Raw genomic sequence first — 20615 nt, forward strand, 5'->3', positions numbered from 1 at the left:
ACACCCTTGACGAAAATGAGCTGGTGTCTTTTTTTCTTGGTATTCTTGGTGCTCCGCCGCCGAGAAACCCCCGTTGCGCTGGTCCTGCCTGTTTGGTGCTGGTTGCTGGGATCCAGAGGTTCAAGATGGTGATGGAGGATTCAGGGCTGGCCACGGGCTAGGTCCCTCAGCCCAGATACTCGGAGATTGAGCGAGGTTGACAAGGTTTGTTTTGTTTGATGGCCTCAGTTCTTGCAGCTGTACAGACACACAGACAGCTACACAGTTCTCCTTGCAAGGACAAGCGAGACCGGTCAGGCTGTGACTCGGCCATGGTTACACAGGCTCCATCCGGATCTTGTTCAGTGGACAATGCAGTGCAGCTTCCATGCCCTGGGGAAAGGGTACCCCAAGGTTCCCCATTCGGGACAAACTCCGTGCCCTCTTGGGACACCAAAAGGCTTGCCCCGAGCTGGGGATCTGGAGACCCCTCGAGGTACTTTTTTGTTTGTGGTGTTCCCCGCAAACGTTTAGGTACCCCTCTCTCACATGCCTGTCTTCCACATTTGTCGCAAATCCTCCTTCTTGGCTGAGGCGGTCTCTCTTTTCTCTTCTGCTTTGTCCTTTGTCATGGTTGAGCGTTTATCCTGCAGATACTCATATTGACTTGACACGGTCAACTGACATTCTGTTTCACTTTGTCACTGTCATACTCCCCGAGCGTGCACCGGCCGTTTCGATGACATCAACTCTGATAGGCCTGCTAGCTTATCTCGCCGTTACCTGAGGGGCATTCTATCAGCGCACAACAGCACAGTAACCCTCGGATTATCTTCTCTCCAAGTCACGTCAGGTCAGAAATCACCATCTGAGACCTCGCCTTGCATCGCTTGTCGGCCAACGTCCAATCCTATCCCCGGTTCCCCAGGCTTTATCCCCGCCTGGAGTTGAACATCAGAAGCAGCCAGCCAGAAGCAGCCAGCAGATCTCAGCGGGCGCACCAAGCCCAGGCCGTCGAGTCTGGTTGGGTGCTGGTGTATCGCCGCCCGCAAACATCCCGCAAGCAACCAAGCATCGCGCGACCTTCTCTGCGTCTTGACACGACTCCCACTCGACTCGATATCAAACTGACTCAAACTGGACCGAGACCGACTTCGGTTTTCCTCCAGCTCCTTAGTCAACTCTCCCCGCTTGCCCGCCTTATCAGCTAACCCCCCCGGTCTCCCGTCTGTCGACCGACTCCATCGGCGCCCATCTGCGCCCGCCATCCGTCATCCCAGCAAGTCCCTGGCATCCCGGCATCTTGGATCCCACTCTTTGCCCTCTTGTCTCCAACCACTTACACACTCGGACACCTCTTATCTTTTTTTCCCTCCTTCACTCCTCGCCTTGTCCGTCCACGCTTCCCCAGACTGTTATCTCGCACCAACCATTGCTTGCCCGCGTGTGCGACTGGCACGCGCCCATCTTCGACTTTGATTTGGATAACGTGGTTCTATTAGCCATCGTCAACATCATCTCGCTGCTCAGTGGTTGTAGCTAGGGCATATTGCGTCAGCGTCACTGCCGACCCCGTGGGGCCATCTATCTCTCGCATCGCAGCCCCATAGAGTTGACGTTGAGGGCATTGCGGCTCAACATCTCGCGCCCGTTTCTCCCAGGGCAGCGGGCGCCTGACCTGACTTGAACCTGAACCTTGTCCGCCCTGACAGAATTGAGTTGCTGATGGTGATTCCATTGCCTCGGATACTCCAGATAGCACCCCGGCATCATGTCTCCCCAGTCCTCGGCCCCCGTGCAGAGGACGGCGCCTATCGCCATCGCTCCAAAGCCTCCACGGCCCGAGCCCTCTTATCGCCAGGACAGCTTCCATAGGCTCGAGATTGGCCACGGCGCTGCCAGTTCCGCCCCTGTCGAGGGTTCATCCTTCAACGGCTCCCCCATCCCGCCCTGTCTGGCTTGCCGCTACTCGCGTACCAGCTGTATCATGAACGACGATGACGATGGCTGTGCTCAGTGCCAAGCTGCCGGCTCCGAGTGTTCCCTGGCCTGCAGTCCCCAGTCCCGAAAAAGAAAGCTTCATGACGGCCAAGATGTTGGGAAAAGAAGGTCAGTCATCCCCAGCCTTCTCTCCACAACGGCTGCCACTCCACTCAACTTTTACTCCTTGATAACCGTCTTACTCGTGCAACTCGTCTGACGTGATTGGTCTTGTAGCTCTCCGGGTCTCGCATCCAGGCGACGAAACCACAACTCTAGCCTCTCTAGCACCGCCGCCAGCAGCTCGTTCCTGGAGGAGATGGCAAATGTCGGCGGCCCGACCATGCTGAAACGTACGCTTGGCCTCCAGAACGATCGCTACAGCCAGTATATCGGTCCCACCACCGATTTTGAACCCTCCCTCATCAACCTCTCCTCCTTCGATCCCCACGACGAGAGCCTCTTGTCCAGAGGCACCCTCCGCAAAGTCAGTGAACACGACACCTTCTTGATGCTGCCTGACTCCAGCACACCAGGGCACGAACATGTGAAGCAGGACGCTGATCATGTCGAGTCCATTGTGGCCCCTCATGGCCGGCATCTGATCGACATTTACTTTCGCGTCATCCACCCAGGGTTCCCCATTATACAGAAGCATGTCTTTATGGAAAAGTACGAACGCTCCCATCGAGAATTCTCACCGCCTCTGCTGGCCGCTGTCTACCTGCTCGCTATCAATTGGTGGGACCAGAGCGAGGATCTTGCTGGTCTGCCTCGCCCCAACGTCAAGGAGCTCGAGAGCATTATCCGTGCGACACTGGATGAGGCCACTTTCCGACCAAAGCTGTCGACGATCCAAGCAGGTCTGCTCCTGTCCCAGAGACCAGAGGGTGACCAGTGGGCACCGACAGCCCAGCTTGTAGCTCTTGGCCATGAACTTGGATTGCATCTGGACTGTTCAGGATGGAAGATTCCACCGTGGGAAAAGGGGCTTCGGAAACGACTGGCTTGGGCACTTTACATGCAGGATAAATGGGGGGCTCTGGTTCATGGACGACCGTCACACATTTTTTCTACCAACTGGGGAGTGAAATCCCTCTCTCCCAATGACTTTCCGGATGTCGAGTGGGACGAGAACGATGCAGAGGAGAAGCTGGATATCGAAAAGGGCCGGATGTTGTTTATGCGGGTGGTACAACTTTCCGAAATCCTCTCCGAGATCCTCGACACCTTTTACACATTACATGCGATGAATACAGTCGCCAATGCAGGTGCGCAAGGCACACACCTCGTCTTGTCACTCGCAAAGCCGATCCAATTGAAGCTCAAGGAGTGGTATGGAGGGCTACCGCAGTTGATTCGACTTGATTCTTCTTACTCGTCGTTTAACCCAGGCAGCAGACTCTCGAGTATTGGATATCTCCATCTGGCATATTTTGCCGCCGAAATTACTCTACATCGACGAATCATCCGGTCACTTGCTTCGGAATCGAATTCGGTTGACTCGTACGTGCAGCACATTTGTCGCAGTGCTGCCAAGGCCCGTCTTATCTCTGCCATGGATTTTGTCAACCGTTTGACACCGAACCATCTGCGATCGTTTTGGTACTTTGCGTCAAAAACCAACTTTGCCTTGATTGGCACGTTTGGCTCACTACTCTGGGCCACATCACCAGGACGTGAGGAGGCTGACTGGTATCGTCGGCGTCTGGGAGAGTATCGGTGGACTCTTTCAGTGAGCTCGAAGCCTGGAGAAGGAAAGGGGTTGACCGAGTTTGCTATGACCATGCTGGATATTTCGACAGGCCTGCTGAAGCAACTGCCCGAGAAACCGTCGATGAGCCGCAACGGTAGCCACGCCGACCTTTCGGTTTCGGCGCCCCCATCATTTAGCGGTGGCATTCTCGACGGCTTGGGCGGCATGCCGAGCGCAGACTTCAGTGCTATGCACAGTCCGCGCAGTGAAGAGGAGGAGGAGAGCAGCGATGACGACATGGAGGATTATCCTGCACGGATGTAGACAGGGTTTCGCCTGCTGATAAAAGAACGGGTCACGGCATGCATTCAGGCGTTGTGTCGTTACTAGATTGTTTTTGGTTTGGCAGGGCAGGAGTTGACATGGCGGTTGTCATTGGGCCTCTGTGGCCGGTTGTTTCTGGCTATTGATGTTTGATGAATGATACCTTCTCGGACCTCTGGGAGGCCGAGGCATGGACGGGCGCTGGATGACGGGATATGATTTGAATGACTTGGATGAGATGGGAATTAGATTGAATGAGCGATGCAAACGGTATCACTACCAGTTACGTGATGTATCAACTCAAGTCAGGGACGGACAAAAAGCTGAGAAATGAGAACCAACATGCTGGCTTCGATGACTCCACATGCCATGCACGAGCCCACTGCCATGCGTCGGATCCAGGCCGAGATCCACCTGTCACGGGCCTTAAACCCAGTTGGTTCGTGGCATACGTCAGAGCTAGAGGCTATCGTGGGTCGTGTTAGTGGTGGTTGTGCAACTAATGGCACGGTTGTAAGACGCCCGATCACTCGAATATGTGAATGCAATATCAAGTTTCAAGTTTTTCTTGAGTTCAACATATAGGCTTACTGTGTAATGTGTGTTAAGTGTTGAAAGGGCTTGGTGAAGACGAGTTGGTAGGAAAGGGCAATTCAACAGTGACAACTCAACTCAAGCCTCATACACAAGCATCTACACACGACAACTCAACAATACGTCCTCCTTCATCCAACAAAGCCTATTCAAAATACTAGGTTTTTAATTACAAGGGGAATACGTGTATTGTTTCTTCCTTGCAACCCAGCCAAGTTGTAATGGCGTTGGCCAATGTGCAGTTTACCATTTAGCAAGAAGCCACATCTTAGGCAACAACGCGGATAATGCAGGATAATACCGAGACAATGAACCTCAACATGACTGTTTAGTTCGCGTCCTTGAGCCTTCGTCGTTACGATAGATGATGCGATAATTAGTGGAAGGTGCAGCCGGCCAGCCATATATCCCCGCCTATGGTCGAGTTTAATCTAAACTTCTTCATCAACGCCATAGAACACAACCATATCAATTCATCAGGTTCTACCAATTCATTACTATGTGCCAGCATCCTTCAAACTCGTCCAATTCACCCCGTTATTCGGCAGGCTAGATGCCATCTCCAAATTTAGGGCCCCTTACTCCCAATTCGATTCCCGCTACTCCAGAGGCCAGACCCGACACCCCGGATACCGAAGAGTCATCTACAGAAGAATTGGGAGCTTTTGATTCAAGTGCTCCCCATAATACAACTGAGAGGTCCTATACACCTGAGGCAGGGCCATTTGATGCTTCGAGATCAGTCTCCCCCTCTTCGCTAGGCTCGATGCCTCCTACCCCCGCTGCAAGATACTGTTCGCCAAGTTCTCGCTTCACTCCAAACTCGATGCCCTCGACCCCAACTGCTGGACGTTATTCACCAGAGACAGGCCCATATACACCAGAGGCCTCTATTTCAGGTCCTCCTTCTACGCCGGGCTCAATACCGCCGACCCCAGCAGCGAGATACTTCTCGCCAACTCCAGAGCTCGATGGACAATGTTCAAGAGCCCCGACTCCATCCGCGAGGCCCTACTCCCCGCCGAGAAGATCTTCGATGCCTGCGCTAGAGGTCTCACGCTCTAGTTCCCCTTCTACTCTAACCTCAATGCCGCCCACCCCACGAGCCGATGATCGGGATTCAAGGTCCGCTAGTCCAGCAGTGAGGCCTAATACTCCGGATGCATGGCCTAAGACACCAGCTTCTCCCTCCCCTCAGCGCCCATTGCGGCTTACTCCGGCTGCAGAGGACTCGGCTCTATCCATAAGCCGTGAAGCTTCAGCTTCAGCTTCCTCTACTCCAGCTCGACGATAGCCTGCTTCTTTCGCCTCCAGAAGAAAGGCTGGCCCTGATCCAGGTCATTACAGGAGTGTCCTGTGGCTATCCTTCGTCCACCGCAGGTCCCTTGTGGCAGTCCAGATCTAGCGATATTTTGAAGTACCGATTATTCTGGTACAATACGAACACCGGTAACAAGCACTGAGAAGCATCTCATTACTACCAGGAACGATCAGCGACGACTCGGGGCTTTTTCAACATAACTATGTTTATCAACAGGACCAGACCATCTCTGATTGAAGACACGTCTTCTACAATCGGTAATAGCTCCCTATACACTCAACAATACATCCGAAGAGTCTTCGAGTTTATTGAGATATCGGATTAGCGAGCTTCTTGAGGCTAGTGAAACGCGTGTGAACAAGCATCTGGGAGCGTCACGAGTAGAAAGCGACACCAACAGACACGAGGGAGAGGATGAATCGGTTTCAAATTTGGCATGAGAGAAGATCATCTCAATTCGTCTTGATCACCGGACGGCAGAAATTACACTGTCAAACTCTGACAGGATAGCTGGCTTCTCAATAATTGGCAACAGAATCGATAGATAGTAGGACGGAATGGTTACGTCTGGTTACGCTTGTACATCAACAGCATCAACACAAAAGAAGTAAAATTCAATTGCTTCCAAAACACCATCAAATTTTTCCGAAACCATTGACAATAGATTCCTGACAATATCGAAAATATCTTGATCGCTTCCTCCAGTGCCAAGATGCTGTCCATGAATTCCAGCCACAGCACCGCCACACTTGATCAGAACAAAGACTCCACGTCAACCTCCTGTTGCAATGTCGCGTCTTCAACCAACCTTCGGAGCTCAGGTGCAGGCCATTTGACCGCCGTCTCGTCCCTCATTGTTGCTTCTACTTGTATATTTTGTTCTCAATTACTTTCTCGCTCTCCCACTGCATAATGGCCCCCAAAAAGACCTCAAAGGCGACTGGCGCGCCTGAAGGGTTCACGCCTGAGCGCTTCGAGAGAGAGCTCAAAGACCTCGCAGCCAAGGCCAAGGAAGACACCTGGACGAGACGCGCTGCAAAGCAGACTTCCATCTACTTGCAGACTGCTTTCATTCTTGGACTCTTGGGCGTTGCGTCCAGCGTTTCCCAGCTCAACCTCTCTCCAGTCTATGGCTCTATTCCATCGGCCGTCACCCATGCCCCCGTCATCATGGCTGGCTGCTTCGTCGGCTGGGCTGGAAACTTGTTCCTCCGCAACGTGTTGCCTCTGCCTACAGCCCAGCTCCTCCCTATCATCGCATTGAACGTCCCGGCAATCCAATATCTCGCCGGCGGCTTCAGTGACCGCCTGGGTTGCTGGTGGGGTCCTCTTGTCACCGAGGCTTTGACTCTGTTCCCCCTGGCAGTCTTCTCGGCTGCTTGTGTGGCCGATCAACTTGAAGATGCTGATCTGAGCATGCTCCCCAAGTTCGTTGCGGATGCGGCGCCTGGCATTGGTTCCTGGGGTTTCTTCCGGCTGGCTGAGAGAATCGCCAACGAGAAGCTCCAGAGTCTGATCGGCAGTGCGTTTTGGCTTACTCGTGTTGGATTGGAATTGGTTCTGGCAGGCATCTATGCCGTCTTTTCTCCGTCAAAGTACCTCGTCTTGGCTATCCCTGCGCTGCTGCACACGGCTGTGCTGAATACACATGTCATGACGCCCATGGCTACGGCTTCGCTCAACAGCACCCTGGCTGCGCAGAATTGGACACTCTTGGAACGCAAGGAGTCGTTGACTGGATACATCTCGATCTTGGAGAACCTGGGACAGGGATTCCGTGTAATGCGATGCGACCATAGTCTTCTTGGAGGAGAATGGGTGCGAATCCAGGGACAGAAGGTGTCCGAGCCGATTTATGGTGTTTTTGTCATGCTTGAGGCGGTCCGGTTGATCCAGAGGGAGACTCCTCTTCCTGATGCTGAGGCCAAAGCCCTTGTTGTGTAAGTCGCCTTCTTTGGGGCCGTATCTGGCTAACAGTATCAGTGGTCTTGGTATCGGAACCACTCCATCTGCTCTTGTATCCCACGGCATTGATACTACAGTTGTCGAGATTGACCCAGTCGTCCACGAGTTTGCCCAGAAGTACTTCAACATGCGCCAGAACAACCCCCCAGCCATTGCGGATGCTGTCAGTTACACTGCCAACCTCGTCAATCAGTCCAAGTCGTACGACTACATTGTCCACGATGTCTTTACAGGTGGTGCTGAGCCGGTTGACCTGTTTACCCTCGAGTTCCTGCAGGGACTTGGTGCTCTCTTGAAGCCCGACGGAGTGATTGCTATTGTAAGTCCCCTCAGCCACATAGCTACTCGTGCTAACTGTTCAGAACTACGCTGGTGACTTTAGCTTGCCTGCCCCTCAGCTGATCTACCGCACTATCAAGCAGGTCTTCCCCTCGTGCCGTATCTTCCGTGAGAGCCCACGTGAGGAAGCCAACGTTGAGCGGTGGGGTAGCGACTTTACCAACATGGTTATCTTCTGCCGGAAGACGCCCGGGGACATTACTTTCCGTCGCCCGGTCCCTAGCGACTTTCTTCGGAGCCGCGCCCGACAGGCCTTCCTGGCGCCGCAGCACGAAGTCCGGGAGCAGGAGTTTCTGGATAGCGACGACACGGACGTCCTGGCTAAGAACCGGACCGGCAAGGTTACCAAGTGGCACCAGAAGAGCGCGGCCGGACACTGGAAAATTATGAGGTCGGTGCTGCCGGGCAAGATCTGGGAGCAGTGGTAATTGCATCTATTTTCTATCTAATCTTGAATAGACCATTCAGGGACTAGTCCTTGGCCACATCGAGAGAATACTGCGTGTTGTCGGTGTTGAAGTCCTTGATAAACTCTGACATGTAGCCCGGCACGTCGATCCGGTTGTATGTGCTGGGAACTGGTGTTCCCATGGTCTGGTGAACAGGCACGACGCCAGTCCAGACTTTGTCTTGAATATCCTGGTTCTCCATGTCGTGCCTCTCGTCGTGGGCACCGCCTGTGCGGATCTTCGCACTGCCCGAGGCGATGCGGACCTTGAGGATGCCAGTGCTCTGAAGTTCAGCCTTGGTAGGTGGCAGACGAGTATGTCGCCAGCGATCAGGTACGACGCTGTTAGTGATGAGCTCCATGGCATACATCCTCTCCTCCTCGTCATTGACAAGCGAAGCGTGGCCAAAGAGGACCGTAGAACGGTAGTTGTAGCTGTGCGAGAATGACGACAAGGCAAGGACGAGACCATCAACGTGAGACGCAGCAACGCACACCGGCATGCCCTCTTCGGCACCACGGCCGAGATTCATGATACGGCTGGAGACGTAGCCATGGAGGTAAAGATCCAGGGGGTCGCCGATATCAGCGCTGGGGCGCTCGAAAGAGCCCATCTGGCCGATCATGGGAAGGATGACGGGAAAAGGTTGAGAAGGAGTGTTGAACGAGACATGAAGAATTTGGCAAGAGTTGACAATTTCGTGGATTGTCTTGAGGGCATACACCGCGCGGTCGTTTTCACGCTTGATGGTGTTGATAGCCTCTTTAGGGTATTCGAGATCGTAGCGGCCCATGTTGATTGAGTGAAAGCTTGACTGGTTTAGCTTGCTTGAGATTGATGCTGAGTGATAATGATGATTCAAGTGTTCTACGCTCTTGCATCTTATACTCGTGATGATTCACCTGGTGTTGATATCGAGTCACCACCTCCGGAGCCGAATCTTTGATTGTAGTCATTTCGGAGGATTGCACCGAGCTGAGGCGCTCAAGGGCGTGATTGTCAAAACTCGCCAAGTACCATCGATTGCCTGTACTTGGTTAGACATGGCATCTACACGTCCCACAAAGTATCTGCAGGTGAGGGTACCGTTTGGAATCATTCTGTCCCGGTGAACAAATGGTGTGGCTGGCCCTCGATCTGACCATCCCGCGGGTTTCGATTGGTGAGTTCGTTTCGCGGGGAAACCAAGCTGGACAAGATCGGTGGAGTAGCACGCATTAGCTTGCATCCCGCTCATGTCGACTTTAGAGTCAAAGCCACGGAGTTTCCAGAAAGATGAACTTGAAGTCTGGTTCGGACGCGGCCAGCAGCGGGTCGAGGCCGGAGGGCTGATCGGGGTGTTCTCTCGGCTCCGTCCAGAACCGGGCCGGTCGGTGAGGTTGATGGTGACCGGGAACGACCGGCAGACAGGAACGGAAGGACAAAGGAGACGTATAAGAGAGTGGTGAGTAAGAGGCTACTGTACTGTATCCAGGTGATGCCCTGGTGTTGAACACGTCCAATGTCGTGGGACCAAGTTGTGGTCATTCGACCAGGAACCGCCATCACAGTTGAAGCTTATCCAATGGGCACTACCCTACGCCAATACTACACCTTCAATGAATGCAGTGGAGTTGTAATCCTGGTGCTAATGCGAATGCTGATGCTAACGCTGATCAGAATCTGGGGAAGTTTTCGGGTGGAATGGGTTAGTTTGCTCTTGTCGCGTGTCGGTTGCCCAGTTGGGAAAGAGCGATCCCCGTTTGCTCGGGCACCTTCGGATTGAAGCATCTCCAACTTAACTTGCTCCCTTGCTTTAACCATCATCATCCAAACTTGTCCTCATCACATCACCATATCCTCGGTAATAACGTCTTCTCCCTCATCATTAGCCGCATCAGGAAACCACAGTGCCACAATGCGGGTGATGGACCCTGACACCCTGCCCGTTGCATGACTTGCTTGGAGCGCACCAACGGCAAGCCTTCGATTGCCCCGCAGTCCCAGCTCTCGGTCACTGTCCGAACGGCAACTCTTGTCTCTTCTCACGATGATGAGGACAATGAATTCTCTTCTTCTTTTAATCTTCATTTCTTGATGCTTGGTTTGACTTGATCGTGATGGTCTTCAGGCCATGTCGTCGAGCACGTCCCCCAGACGTCAGGCACCAACGCTCCGGTTTCTCCCTATGCTCCAGCCAAGACGGATTCACTTCCCGACCCGGTTTCTGTTACTGAAATAAGCGCTCTCCCGGTCTTATTTCTTTACTGTCATGTATTATCCGTCGCCTGGCCGTCCAGCCATCAAGCGCCGCCCCTTCGTCTCAGGTCTCGCCGTAACAGACGTCTCCGACGCCTGGGGTTTCACGCGAAACGATGCTACCGGCTACACTCGATGGGACCCCACGAGATGCGACATCCGTCCAATCATTGCTCAGCGCCGCGCCGGAATTCAATCGACTACTCAAGCGAACTCGAACGGCTCGAACACGGCCAGTTTGACGCGATTATCTGAGACGAGATGGTTTGTTGCAAGTGCAGATCCATATCATCAACGACTCATGCTTTCGTTGCTTTCGTTTCTTGCCTTTCTTTTGTATTCGATTCTCCAGACCGCGCAAGTTCGTGGTCAGTCTTGGTTGATCCAAGTTCCATCCAGTCTTTAATGTTTCTTTCTTTTGTCCTTTCTTTAACCTAATGTCGTATCTATGAACACCTCTACTACCCGTCAGGCCCTGGTTGCGGCCTTTGCATTGTAAGTAACTCTCTTCACTATGCGTCTCAGCTAACCTGGATAGTGGCCTCGTTGTCCACGCTGCGGCTTCAACCGTCCCGATCGTTTTCAAAGGTTGTTCGAATATTCTTCGAGATGGTCCGAGGCTGGCCCTCATTACGTTCCTTATTTCTTCTGCCCTGTGGGCTCAAGTTGACTTTACTTCTATTCTGATTAATGCCGCCTCGACGAGCTGCCAGGTCACCATCACCTTTGCTTCCATCTTTGACCAGTTTGCCCGGGTATCTGTGCAGCAAAGCCTGATTTGGACTTTGAACAAGTCTACAAAGGGGTCGGGCGTGGATGCATTGGCCTCCCAAGGTTTCGTCCTTGTGCGGCTCATTCTGGGAGGTGTATTTGTCGGCTTTCAACGACCACAGCTTGGTGATATCTGCCTGGCGCGTACATCAGTCTTGCCGATTGGTATCGTGGTTTCCGCTGTTGACCTCGTCTTTGTGGCTGCTCTTTTGACAAGAGTCGTTTCTCATGGCAACTCTTGGGAGGGAGTTGTCAGTGGCCGAGCTGCTCTTTTCATGACTGTGGGCTTGGGTATTTGGACAGCAGTAAGTAATCCCAACACAAGGAGTCTTGTCTGACCGAGTATAGGCAAGTATCCCTCTCATACTAGGCATCGAGACCTTGCCTGTGGTTGTGCGAACTGTAATCCCAGCAACTGGCCTCTCGATTCTGATCGGTAGGTTATTCTTCCTACTGACGAACCATGCTTACCCTTTAGCAATCCTCGCTCACTTCCAGAGCCGTTTTGCGAAATCTGAATCCCCGACCGAACCAGCCTTCGATGCGTACCGACATTTGCAGAGCCGAGGAATATCGACCGCCGACTCATACCATTCGATTCAACATGAAGAGGCTAGGAGGGAAGATTGGGAGGAGCCCAAGAGGATCCCACGCGCGATGACAGCTGTGAATAAGGAGCTTCCGGTAATTTCGATGCCAGCTGCCGGACAAGCAACTCTTGGAATGGGCGGAGTCCCGGTGCAAGGCCAACTATTCCCACCGCCTCGAGCCCAGACGCTACCGTTGTCTATCGAAATGAAGAGCTTGGAAAAGAGACCCCGACAGGACACGAAACTGGTCATATCGAATCCCATTTTGCGACACGACCACAACCCGCTTTCCAAGATTGCGACGGTGGACTTGGCGGTTGCGCAAAAGGAAAGAAGGAGACAGGAAGCATTGTTGGTGGCAGTTTCAGATACCGAATCCCATGACACTCCTACGTCGAAACCCACATCAACTGCGACTACGACGTCGGCGCTTTTATCTCCAGGGGTGGAAGAGATTCGACGACGATCCCCAAGGCAGCCATCGACACCAAATCTGTCTAATCTCAAGCCCCCGCCTCGACATTTGCCGTATCCCTCCCGGGCCACGCGAGAGACCGTCGTCAACTTCTCACTGCCGGTCGATGCACAGAATCCAGCCACACGCACGCCAAGAGCCCAAACGAAATCAGCACCGCCTATCAAGCCAAAAGATAAAGATATAGGAGAATTGGCAAGGATTACCTCGATAGTTCATCGACCAAGGCCAATACCAAGGAAAGCAAATGTCGATCGCCCAATCTTTCCAGCAGAAGGGTCCCCGAATCTACAACACCGCAAGCGATCGCTCTCCTGTAGCTCCATCCTCAAGCTCGAGACACCGCCACCTATGCCCACCGATCCTCGGCTAAGCGAGCTTGCTAATTTGCTAGGGAGTGGACACTCCAAGGCGACAGGTACGAGAAGGCGGTCTATGTCTGTTCCTGAGCTTCCAGTCTTGAGTCTGGCTTCAAGCCCGGCGGCAAAGGTCCAGCCTGTGAAAAGTCCCGAAAGCCCTGCCCAATCGACCCATTCCATCTCGCCTTCGGATGAATCAATCCCAACGCCATCGTCCTTGCACAAGAGAGGATACGAGCGAAGGTCCTCGCCTGTTCTTCCGGCCGACGGCTTTGACAGGCTCTCTCCTGGGTCCACGATTCCAGACGATGACTCTTTTCTCAACTGGGATATTGCTCCCACGCACGTGCAAGAGGCAGTTGCGGTTAAATCGACTAAAATCCAGCGGGCCGGGCTCGGAGTTGCGGGGACCCCATCGTTGAGCGAGGCTCACGGTCACGACCCCTTGCACCCCCTGCACGAGCCAGCTAAACAAGGCACCGGACTTGCATCGGACTTGCAAGGTGCCGAGGATTTCAACTCCGAGCGGACACGTCAAGTGGGGGAAGCTCGGCCAACATTTTCAGACAGGGGGCGCTCAGTCAAGCTGCATCGGAGTCCTCCGCCTGCTCCTTTGCTGCTCCGCAACAGCAGGGTGCAGGCTGAACCATCGCCAGATTCTGAGGATGAGCTGGAAATGGCTTTAGCCAGGTCTGGCAGCAATGTCAACCCCGCGGAGCTGGCAGGGGCTTTTCCCACAGGTGACGAGAGGGCGACTTTGCTGGCCAATCTGGAGCTGGAATTGAACGAGCAGGAGAACCAATGGCAAGCAATTCGGCACACAATGCTCCGAGATTCCCTGTCGACTGTGTCTATGGGATCGCCCAGGCGCGACTCGCGACACGGGCAGCCGTTTAGACGAGCGCAATTGGAAGCGGAAAACGATCTACAGTCGCTGCTATCGCAGACTGGCTTTAGAACAAAGTTGACAAGCTCATCCTTCCCCGGATTGTCTAGTCCTACTCCTCCAGACACAGAATCTGAGCACGAATACGACGAGGAATCTGAGGTTCTGGTTGGTCAGACGGAGAATGATGCCAAGGCGGCGAAGGCGCTGTGGCGCCCCATCACTCCTGTAGCTGCTACCCCTAGTGCACCATCCCTCTGGACCCCTGCCTCCAAGGCAGCAGACATGGCGCCAGAGGAAATTCCAGACACCATCAGACGAGAGAAGAGGTATCTGGAACCTCTGACGATTGAGAGTAACAGGCTCTGGGAGGCATCACGATCACCAAAACGCCAGGTTGCGCATCATGGGCTCTGGCGAGCGGACAAAACCCAAGTGGTGGAAGTTAAAGTCCAGCACTCAGCTCCTCCCCGCCAGCCCCCACGGCGGATCAAGCGTGTCACACTCCTCCCAGACATACTGGAGAATCCGGAGCCACTCCCTGATAGGCGCGGGACACTTGGGATATTCCAATTCCCATGGGGTGAGAGGTCTGACAGGGCAACGATGCCAGCGATGCCAACTCGAGGGATGTCTGGGTTGACAATCGGCGCCATGCCTGGGACAATGGCCAGCAGAGGGTCGGGGTCACAGTCACACATGCAGAGGAGCGTGGAAGTGGAGGTGGACACCACTACGGAGGTGATGGAGTCTATGGACGACTACGAACGGGAGGAGTTCTCTGACAGCGAAACGTACGACGACTCGTCCTCGTACTACGACAGCGACGAAGAAGGGTTTGACGAAACAACTCTTTGGGAAATTGTCAGCCTTCTGGAACCTGCGGAGCGGACAAGTGAATCCACGACCGGGCCCCACTATGGTAAATCCGGGCTTCACTCCGAGCAAAAGCAAGAAGCGGCACATGGGCGTGCAGAACAGGTTGCAGACGCAGACGCAAACTCGGCCAAATTTTCAGACAGCGGCATCAACAAAGGGCAAGCCCCAACTAATATCTCTTCGTCACACGCAGGCTCACCCCCAAAGGCAGGGCCCGACCAGATTAGCCAGCGGAAAAGCCCCCACCCACCAATGACGCTGGCGGACATGGATCTCCGGGAGCGAGTCAACAGAAAAGCGCGAGAGGGCGAGGGGCAGAGCCAGGGAAAAAACCAGGGTCCGGCAAAAATTGATGCGCATCTGATTGCGCTTGGTGGGGGCTCGGCAGCCGATGCCGCCATGGGGACCCCTCCGAGGCCCGAGCCTCCAGTTGCTTCAATAAGCAAAAACCCGCCTGAGCCATCAATAAGCAGCGCGCCCGTGCCTCGACCCTTGTCTGGCGCTCCAATCAATGACGACAGCACCACTCATGAGACACAGTTTCCCCAGTTGCTTGCAAATCACACCCCTGCAGCCAGTGCCAGGCCCAGTCGCAGTCCCTTGACGTGGACTTTCACTCCCGCAGAGGCGACACCCGTCTGCATCCAGCACGAGGCGTCCTCTATCTCCAAGCCCGCCGAACTGCCCGCCGAGTCCGCTAACTCCGCCGCCCTTTTCCATATACAAAGCCGACGCGCCGACGCAAATCTCAACAGTCGTTTGTTATCTTTCTTCCCATTGCCTCCTCAGTCTTCACCACTCAAGTCTGAACATCCCAAGCTACAACATCAGCATCAGCCTCAGCAATCTACTAGCATTTTTGGCATGGCTTTGTGGTCTCCAAGCCCTATCGTTCACAGCCCCACCAAGGGACTCGCCCAGCCAGACGAAGCTACCTGGAAGAAATATCTACCTGCCGACGACATTGCTCGCGTTCTCCCTGCAAAGGCCGACCTTCCTATCATTGAGAGCAACTCCCTCTGGACCCCCCCAGCAAAGAAGGCCGATATTCCCAACCACGGACTTTGGGGAACAAAGACACCCCTGCCCGGCATGTGGTCTCAACCCCCAGTCCTCCCCAAGGTCTCCTATGGCCTCCCCCAGCCCGACCCTGAGACCTGGGCCACCTACCTCGTGGTGATGGATGACGTCCCCCGAGTCAAGCCCAGAGAGGCCGAGCCTGCTTTCGTTGAGAGCAGCAGCCTCTGGAGCAGCAAGCCCGTTATCCCCGAGGTGCCATCCGAGGATGGTTTGTGGTCCGGATCTAGCTCCGCATCTTCTGCAAGCTCAGTGAGCGGCTCCGAGTCGTCTACCGGTACGCCGAGCGAGGCGGTCAATTTTGGATTGTGGGAGCCCACTCCCGCTATCATTGCGGACGAGGAGCCGACCGGCCTCTTTAGCCTCAGCCACCGTCGCACCGAATACCGCACCACCGACAAGGCTCCGGCGGCTCTCGAAATGCGCCCGCCCCGACGACCTCTGGAGGCGTACCCCGACTTTGGATTTACTCATCTCTGGAACATGGCCCCTCTCTGGGATGCCAAGGCCAATGCCGCGGCTGTTGAGCTGCAGCGCGAATTGGACGGCCTCGTCCTGGAGGGCCTATTCAGCCTGAAGCACCGCCGGAACAATTTCCGTACTACTTCCGAACCCCCCGCTGCTCTGGAGACGAGACCCAAGATGCGCATCTCGCAGGAGCCTCTGCCGAAGCTCAGCTCAGATAGCCTCTGGTCTGTGCGCGCACCGGCCGAGACACCAGTCGAGCTTGACTGGATGGCTCTATCGACAGTCCGCCCGAGAACTACTTCTGTCGCTTCAGACGACTCGCTCATCTCGATGCCTCCTCTCACCAGAGCTTCCTCTATCAAGTCCGACAAGAGCGTGCGTCGCATCGACGCAACCCCCGCCGAATGGCTCGCTGCCCTGGATGAGGCGATCCGTGCCAGTGGACCCTCGGACAAGGGTGCCATGGACCTGGACCCCAGCGAGACCAACTACCAGCTCTGGTCCAAGTCCGATGAGGAGCCTCTCATCATGGCGTCGGATGCCGATGAGCTGTGGAAGCCGACTTCCATCCCAACCCCTCGTTTCCTCGAATTGACTCCTTCTCTGCGAGACTACGATAAGATGCACGCCGAGTCGGGCACGTCGCACCGTGGTCGCACACTGGAAAAGTCGCGCCCGCCGCCCCCAATCTACCCCGGTTCATCGACCTCGGCCTTTCTCCCTGCCGCCAGCGACACGCCCCGCGACTTTGCGTCGCAAGGACTCTGGGCTCGCACTCAATCCCCGGCTGGATCGCGTGAGGACGGATCCTGGCTGGACAAGTCCCTTAGAAAGAGCTTGTCGTTTGTGCAGCTGTGGTAGTCAAGTCAAATTGTGACGTGATGATAACGATTCGGACATTAATCTGGGCATGGCATGGTTGGACATGGTTACGGACATTGATTAGCGATGGTCACGAGTTGGACCAGAAATCTCGTGGTGTTTGGTCTCTTATCTCTGGCGTTGGTGTATACCACTTTGAAAATTAGCAAGCGTAAAAAAAAGCATTTTTGATTTGTCGCCATTATCCGTCCAATGAATGGTTCTTTCGTTGATTGATTCGCTGTGAAACAAGACTTTTGCGCCTTTGAATGGCGTGATTACCAGCCAGTGATTGCCGTTGTTATCCGAACTAGGTTCGTTGTGAGTGGAGCGTGACATGCAGCGGATAAATGCGTATATTGAGTCAAACGTGTCGTGGTGCTTCGACATCTAAACCATGCCCTCCTAGGTAGAGTTGGAATTGTCAGCGCAAGACCATGCAGCTGACCCTCCCGTAGCCTTGTATGAGTCGATAATTCCAACGACCGAGCCGTAGGTTCCGGCAACCATCAAAAAGGTACCGGCGACAATGATGAAGACGCTCCACCCAACCATCAGGTGCCATCGCACCGTACGCTCCTCCTTCCAGTGATCGTACAGCCACATGCAGCCCATGGGCTGGAGTGATAGGAAGGAACCAAAAAGAGCACCAATCAGGGAGACGAGACCGCCGAAAACGGGAATACCACTAGCAACGACGTATGCCACGACAGACACGGAGAGGGTAGAGCCCAGCCACGTGATCCAGTGGATAGTAGTGTTGGCTGTAAGGTGCTTGGATCCTCGCAGGATGCGGATAAAGATGTGCTTGGCAGGCAACTATAACAATTAGTTTGGCTAGAGGTATGTATATGGGCGTCTTACGTGTGAGAGCAGGATAGCAGAACCAAGCAGGCCGGGCAGAGCAATGCCATAGCCAACCTTCTTGATAAGGGGACCAGCCGAGCCAAGAGCAGGCGACGCAACATAGGATCCGCAATAGTAGTAGACAATGGTGCCAACAATGATATACACGACAGTAACCGTGACCTGGCAGACTGTCAGGGAGCGAGTGTACTGGGCAGGATCGCGCATCTCCGAGACGATATTGAAAAACGCAGGAGTTCCGGCGTAGGTAAAGACGAGGGTGGAGACGGCCGAGATGGCTTCTGTGAAGCTGGGGTTGTTGAAAAGCTTGTAGTCAGACTTCCATTCGCCAGTGACTTTCGGGGCGGCCGAGGGTTGATCTTGAAGGGCGACGGCAATGGTGACGACAAAGACTGCGTCCATTAGATTGGCTCCATGCTGCTGCAGGAAGAGAGACTAACCGGAGACGATGATGCAAGCTGCACCAACCCACGCCACCCAGCTGATTCGGCCGAGGGTCTGAATGCTAGACACCATAAAGGTGACGACGGCAGCAACGGCCACGAAAACGGCCGTGCAGGCACCGTGGGTCGACAGAGCGTTGAGGGCAACCGAGATACTCAGCATAGCGGAGCCAGAGACGAAAGTAAAATCTAATATGTTAGACTGGAGCAGCTTAGGAGGTGAGGACAACTTACAGAGAGCATACATGGCTCCAAACACTTCGTAGCCAATACGGCCAAACAGCATCCTTCCAACGTCGTCGATGCCGTAGACGTGTCGATGACGCATCTTGAAGACGCCAACAATGTAATCTGACCAGGTGGTGATGCCAGCAATAGTGATAAGGAGGATGATGCCCGGGATCATGCCAAGAGTATCAAAGACAACGGGCATAGACAAGACTCCAAGACCTATTTGGGTCTTCATCATGAGGGCAGTAGTGCCAATCCATCCAACATTTCGATAGTTTGGACCGTCTTCAGTGATGGCACCAAAGACGGCATCGTGCTCGACCACGTTGTCCTCGAGGACCTCGCCGGCTCGGGATGGAGTTCGAGGAGCACCCTCGGTGTCATACTCGGGCTTGAAATCCTTTGACATGATGGGCATAACGATGCAAGAGTTAAGAGATGCAGGCGGAGTGGAGAGGGGATGGGAGGAGTGAGTGTTTGATTTTCAAAACTTGGCAGGATGCTAAACTACTTAAATACTCGTCTAAGACTAGGGAGCTTATCAAGGCACTGCTAGGATCCTCGGTCAACGGGGAAGGAGCCCTGCTGTCCCGTCGATGGGACCATCAACAAGGTGCCAGTCAGACGCTGCAGTTGGAGACGCGGGGGAGGAGCCTCTGGGGAAATGGAGAATCCGGGGTCGTTAGTTCGACTTGTCGTCCGCGGATAACTTCCATTCTCGAAGAGAGACAAGGTCGAGGCTCTAGTCGTGCTAGCTGGGTGCCGGGTCGTCCGCTCCAATCAGCTTGAGTCAATGCAACATCAGCAACTCTTTTTGGAAACAGGAGTGAATTCCGCCCTCCGCTGGTTCGACAGTCTCCAACCATGCCCTGGCGTGCGCCCTTCTCCAATGACTCCAACAAGAACGCCCCCTTTACAGGGTTCCCCGGAATTCAAGTCTCGTTCGGTGAGGCTCTGGTCAGGACATGTTCCTGATAGTGACACTTCTCCAAGGGAAGTCTACAGCGGCCGGCGTCATCATCCCCACACGTCTTCCCCTCAGGGGTCGCCATTCCGGGCTATCTCGGCCGTGCACCTCATAAATAGGCCTGTGCTCGGGGAAAGCCTTCCCCATACATTGCCCGCACCACTTTGCTATCGCTGCGGAGACTGTCTCGGCATGCCCGCGACTGTTGGCAAAGGGCAAGTCTCATCTCGCCTACTCGAAACATGCTGATATACCTATCTGGCCTGACTTTTTTGCCCTGTTTCTCTCCAGTGACAGGGACAATATCGTCACTATCGTGGCGAAAACGCATCCCCGGCGACTAGTTATGACGCCGAATACACTTTTTTCCTGAACTGGGGTCAAAGTTTATACCGCAAGTCATTCTGTTATCGATGGGTTTTACTAATAGAAATAGACTGACAACCGAAGAAGGAAGCTTGAGGGAGACGGCTGAGTGTTATGCCCAAGAGCCTCGGTTAAGGTGTCCACTGAACAAGCATAGAAACTACCAAAGACTTCAACATCCTGGCAAGGATGTCCGCCTCGGGCTTCCATCACGCCTTTCCCCCGATCGTCGTTCCAATCCTTCCTCAACGACTTCTATGAACTCGACAGCGACGATTTGGCTGTCGGTACGATGCCGGCAATGGCTTCATCGCTGTCTGTGTCAACATGGCCATCCATCTGCCCTGGCTTGCTAGTCAACGTGCCAAGAACGACGACGTAGCCTCCCTATCCGACATCGGCGAGGCTCAACACCTAAGCCATATCCACAAACCAACAATAGTCATCATAAACTGCTCTTCTGGGCGCCTTGCAACCAGGCGGTGTTGGG

At 54.1% G+C, this 20615-nt stretch overlaps 5 protein-coding genes across 5 annotated transcripts; 3 read left to right on the forward strand and 2 right to left on the reverse strand.

Annotated features, from left to right (window-relative positions):
- Positions 1–1750: 1750 nt before the first annotated feature.
- NCS57_00292400 (uncharacterized protein) lies at positions 1751–3979 on the forward strand (the record flags this gene model as incomplete). The annotated part of the gene is made up of 2 exons (XM_053052942.1): positions 1751–2088; positions 2197–3979. The coding sequence occupies 2 exons, from the start codon at positions 1751–1753 to the stop codon at positions 3977–3979; spliced, it is 2121 nt and encodes a 706-aa protein (XP_052918188.1).
- Positions 3980–6806: 2827 nt separating this feature from the next.
- On the forward strand, positions 6807–8626 carry NCS57_00292500 (uncharacterized protein; the record flags this gene model as incomplete). The annotated part of the gene is made up of 3 exons (XM_053052943.1): positions 6807–7834; positions 7878–8178; positions 8222–8626. The coding sequence occupies 3 exons, from the start codon at positions 6807–6809 to the stop codon at positions 8624–8626; spliced, it is 1734 nt and encodes a 577-aa protein (XP_052918189.1).
- Positions 8627–8669: 43 nt separating this feature from the next.
- Positions 8670–9440, reverse strand: NCS57_00292600 (uncharacterized protein; the record flags this gene model as incomplete). The annotated part of the gene is made up of 1 exon (XM_053052944.1): positions 8670–9440. The coding sequence occupies one exon, from the start codon at positions 9438–9440 to the stop codon at positions 8670–8672; it is 771 nt and encodes a 256-aa protein (XP_052918190.1).
- Positions 9441–11333: 1893 nt separating this feature from the next.
- On the forward strand, positions 11334–17251 carry NCS57_00292700 (uncharacterized protein; the record flags this gene model as incomplete). Its single annotated transcript, XM_053052945.1, has 4 exons — positions 11334–11380; positions 11424–11961; positions 12005–12092; positions 12135–17251. The coding sequence occupies 4 exons, from the start codon at positions 11334–11336 to the stop codon at positions 17249–17251; spliced, it is 5790 nt and encodes a 1929-aa protein (XP_052918191.1).
- Positions 17252–17656: 405 nt separating this feature from the next.
- On the reverse strand, positions 17657–19201 carry NCS57_00292800 (Aa-trans domain-containing protein; the record flags this gene model as incomplete). The annotated part of the gene is made up of 4 exons (XM_053052946.1): positions 17657–18070; positions 18116–18510; positions 18559–18750; positions 18796–19201. 4 exons carry the CDS (start codon positions 19199–19201, stop codon positions 17657–17659), a joined length of 1407 nt encoding a protein of 468 aa, XP_052918192.1.
- Between the last annotated feature and the right edge of the window lie 1414 nt (positions 19202–20615).

Source organism: Fusarium keratoplasticum, chromosome 2 (genome assembly GCF_025433545.1).
Source record: "Fusarium keratoplasticum isolate Fu6.1 chromosome 2, whole genome shotgun sequence".
In the NCBI taxonomy this organism is placed as follows: domain Eukaryota; kingdom Fungi; phylum Ascomycota; class Sordariomycetes; order Hypocreales; family Nectriaceae; genus Fusarium; species Fusarium keratoplasticum.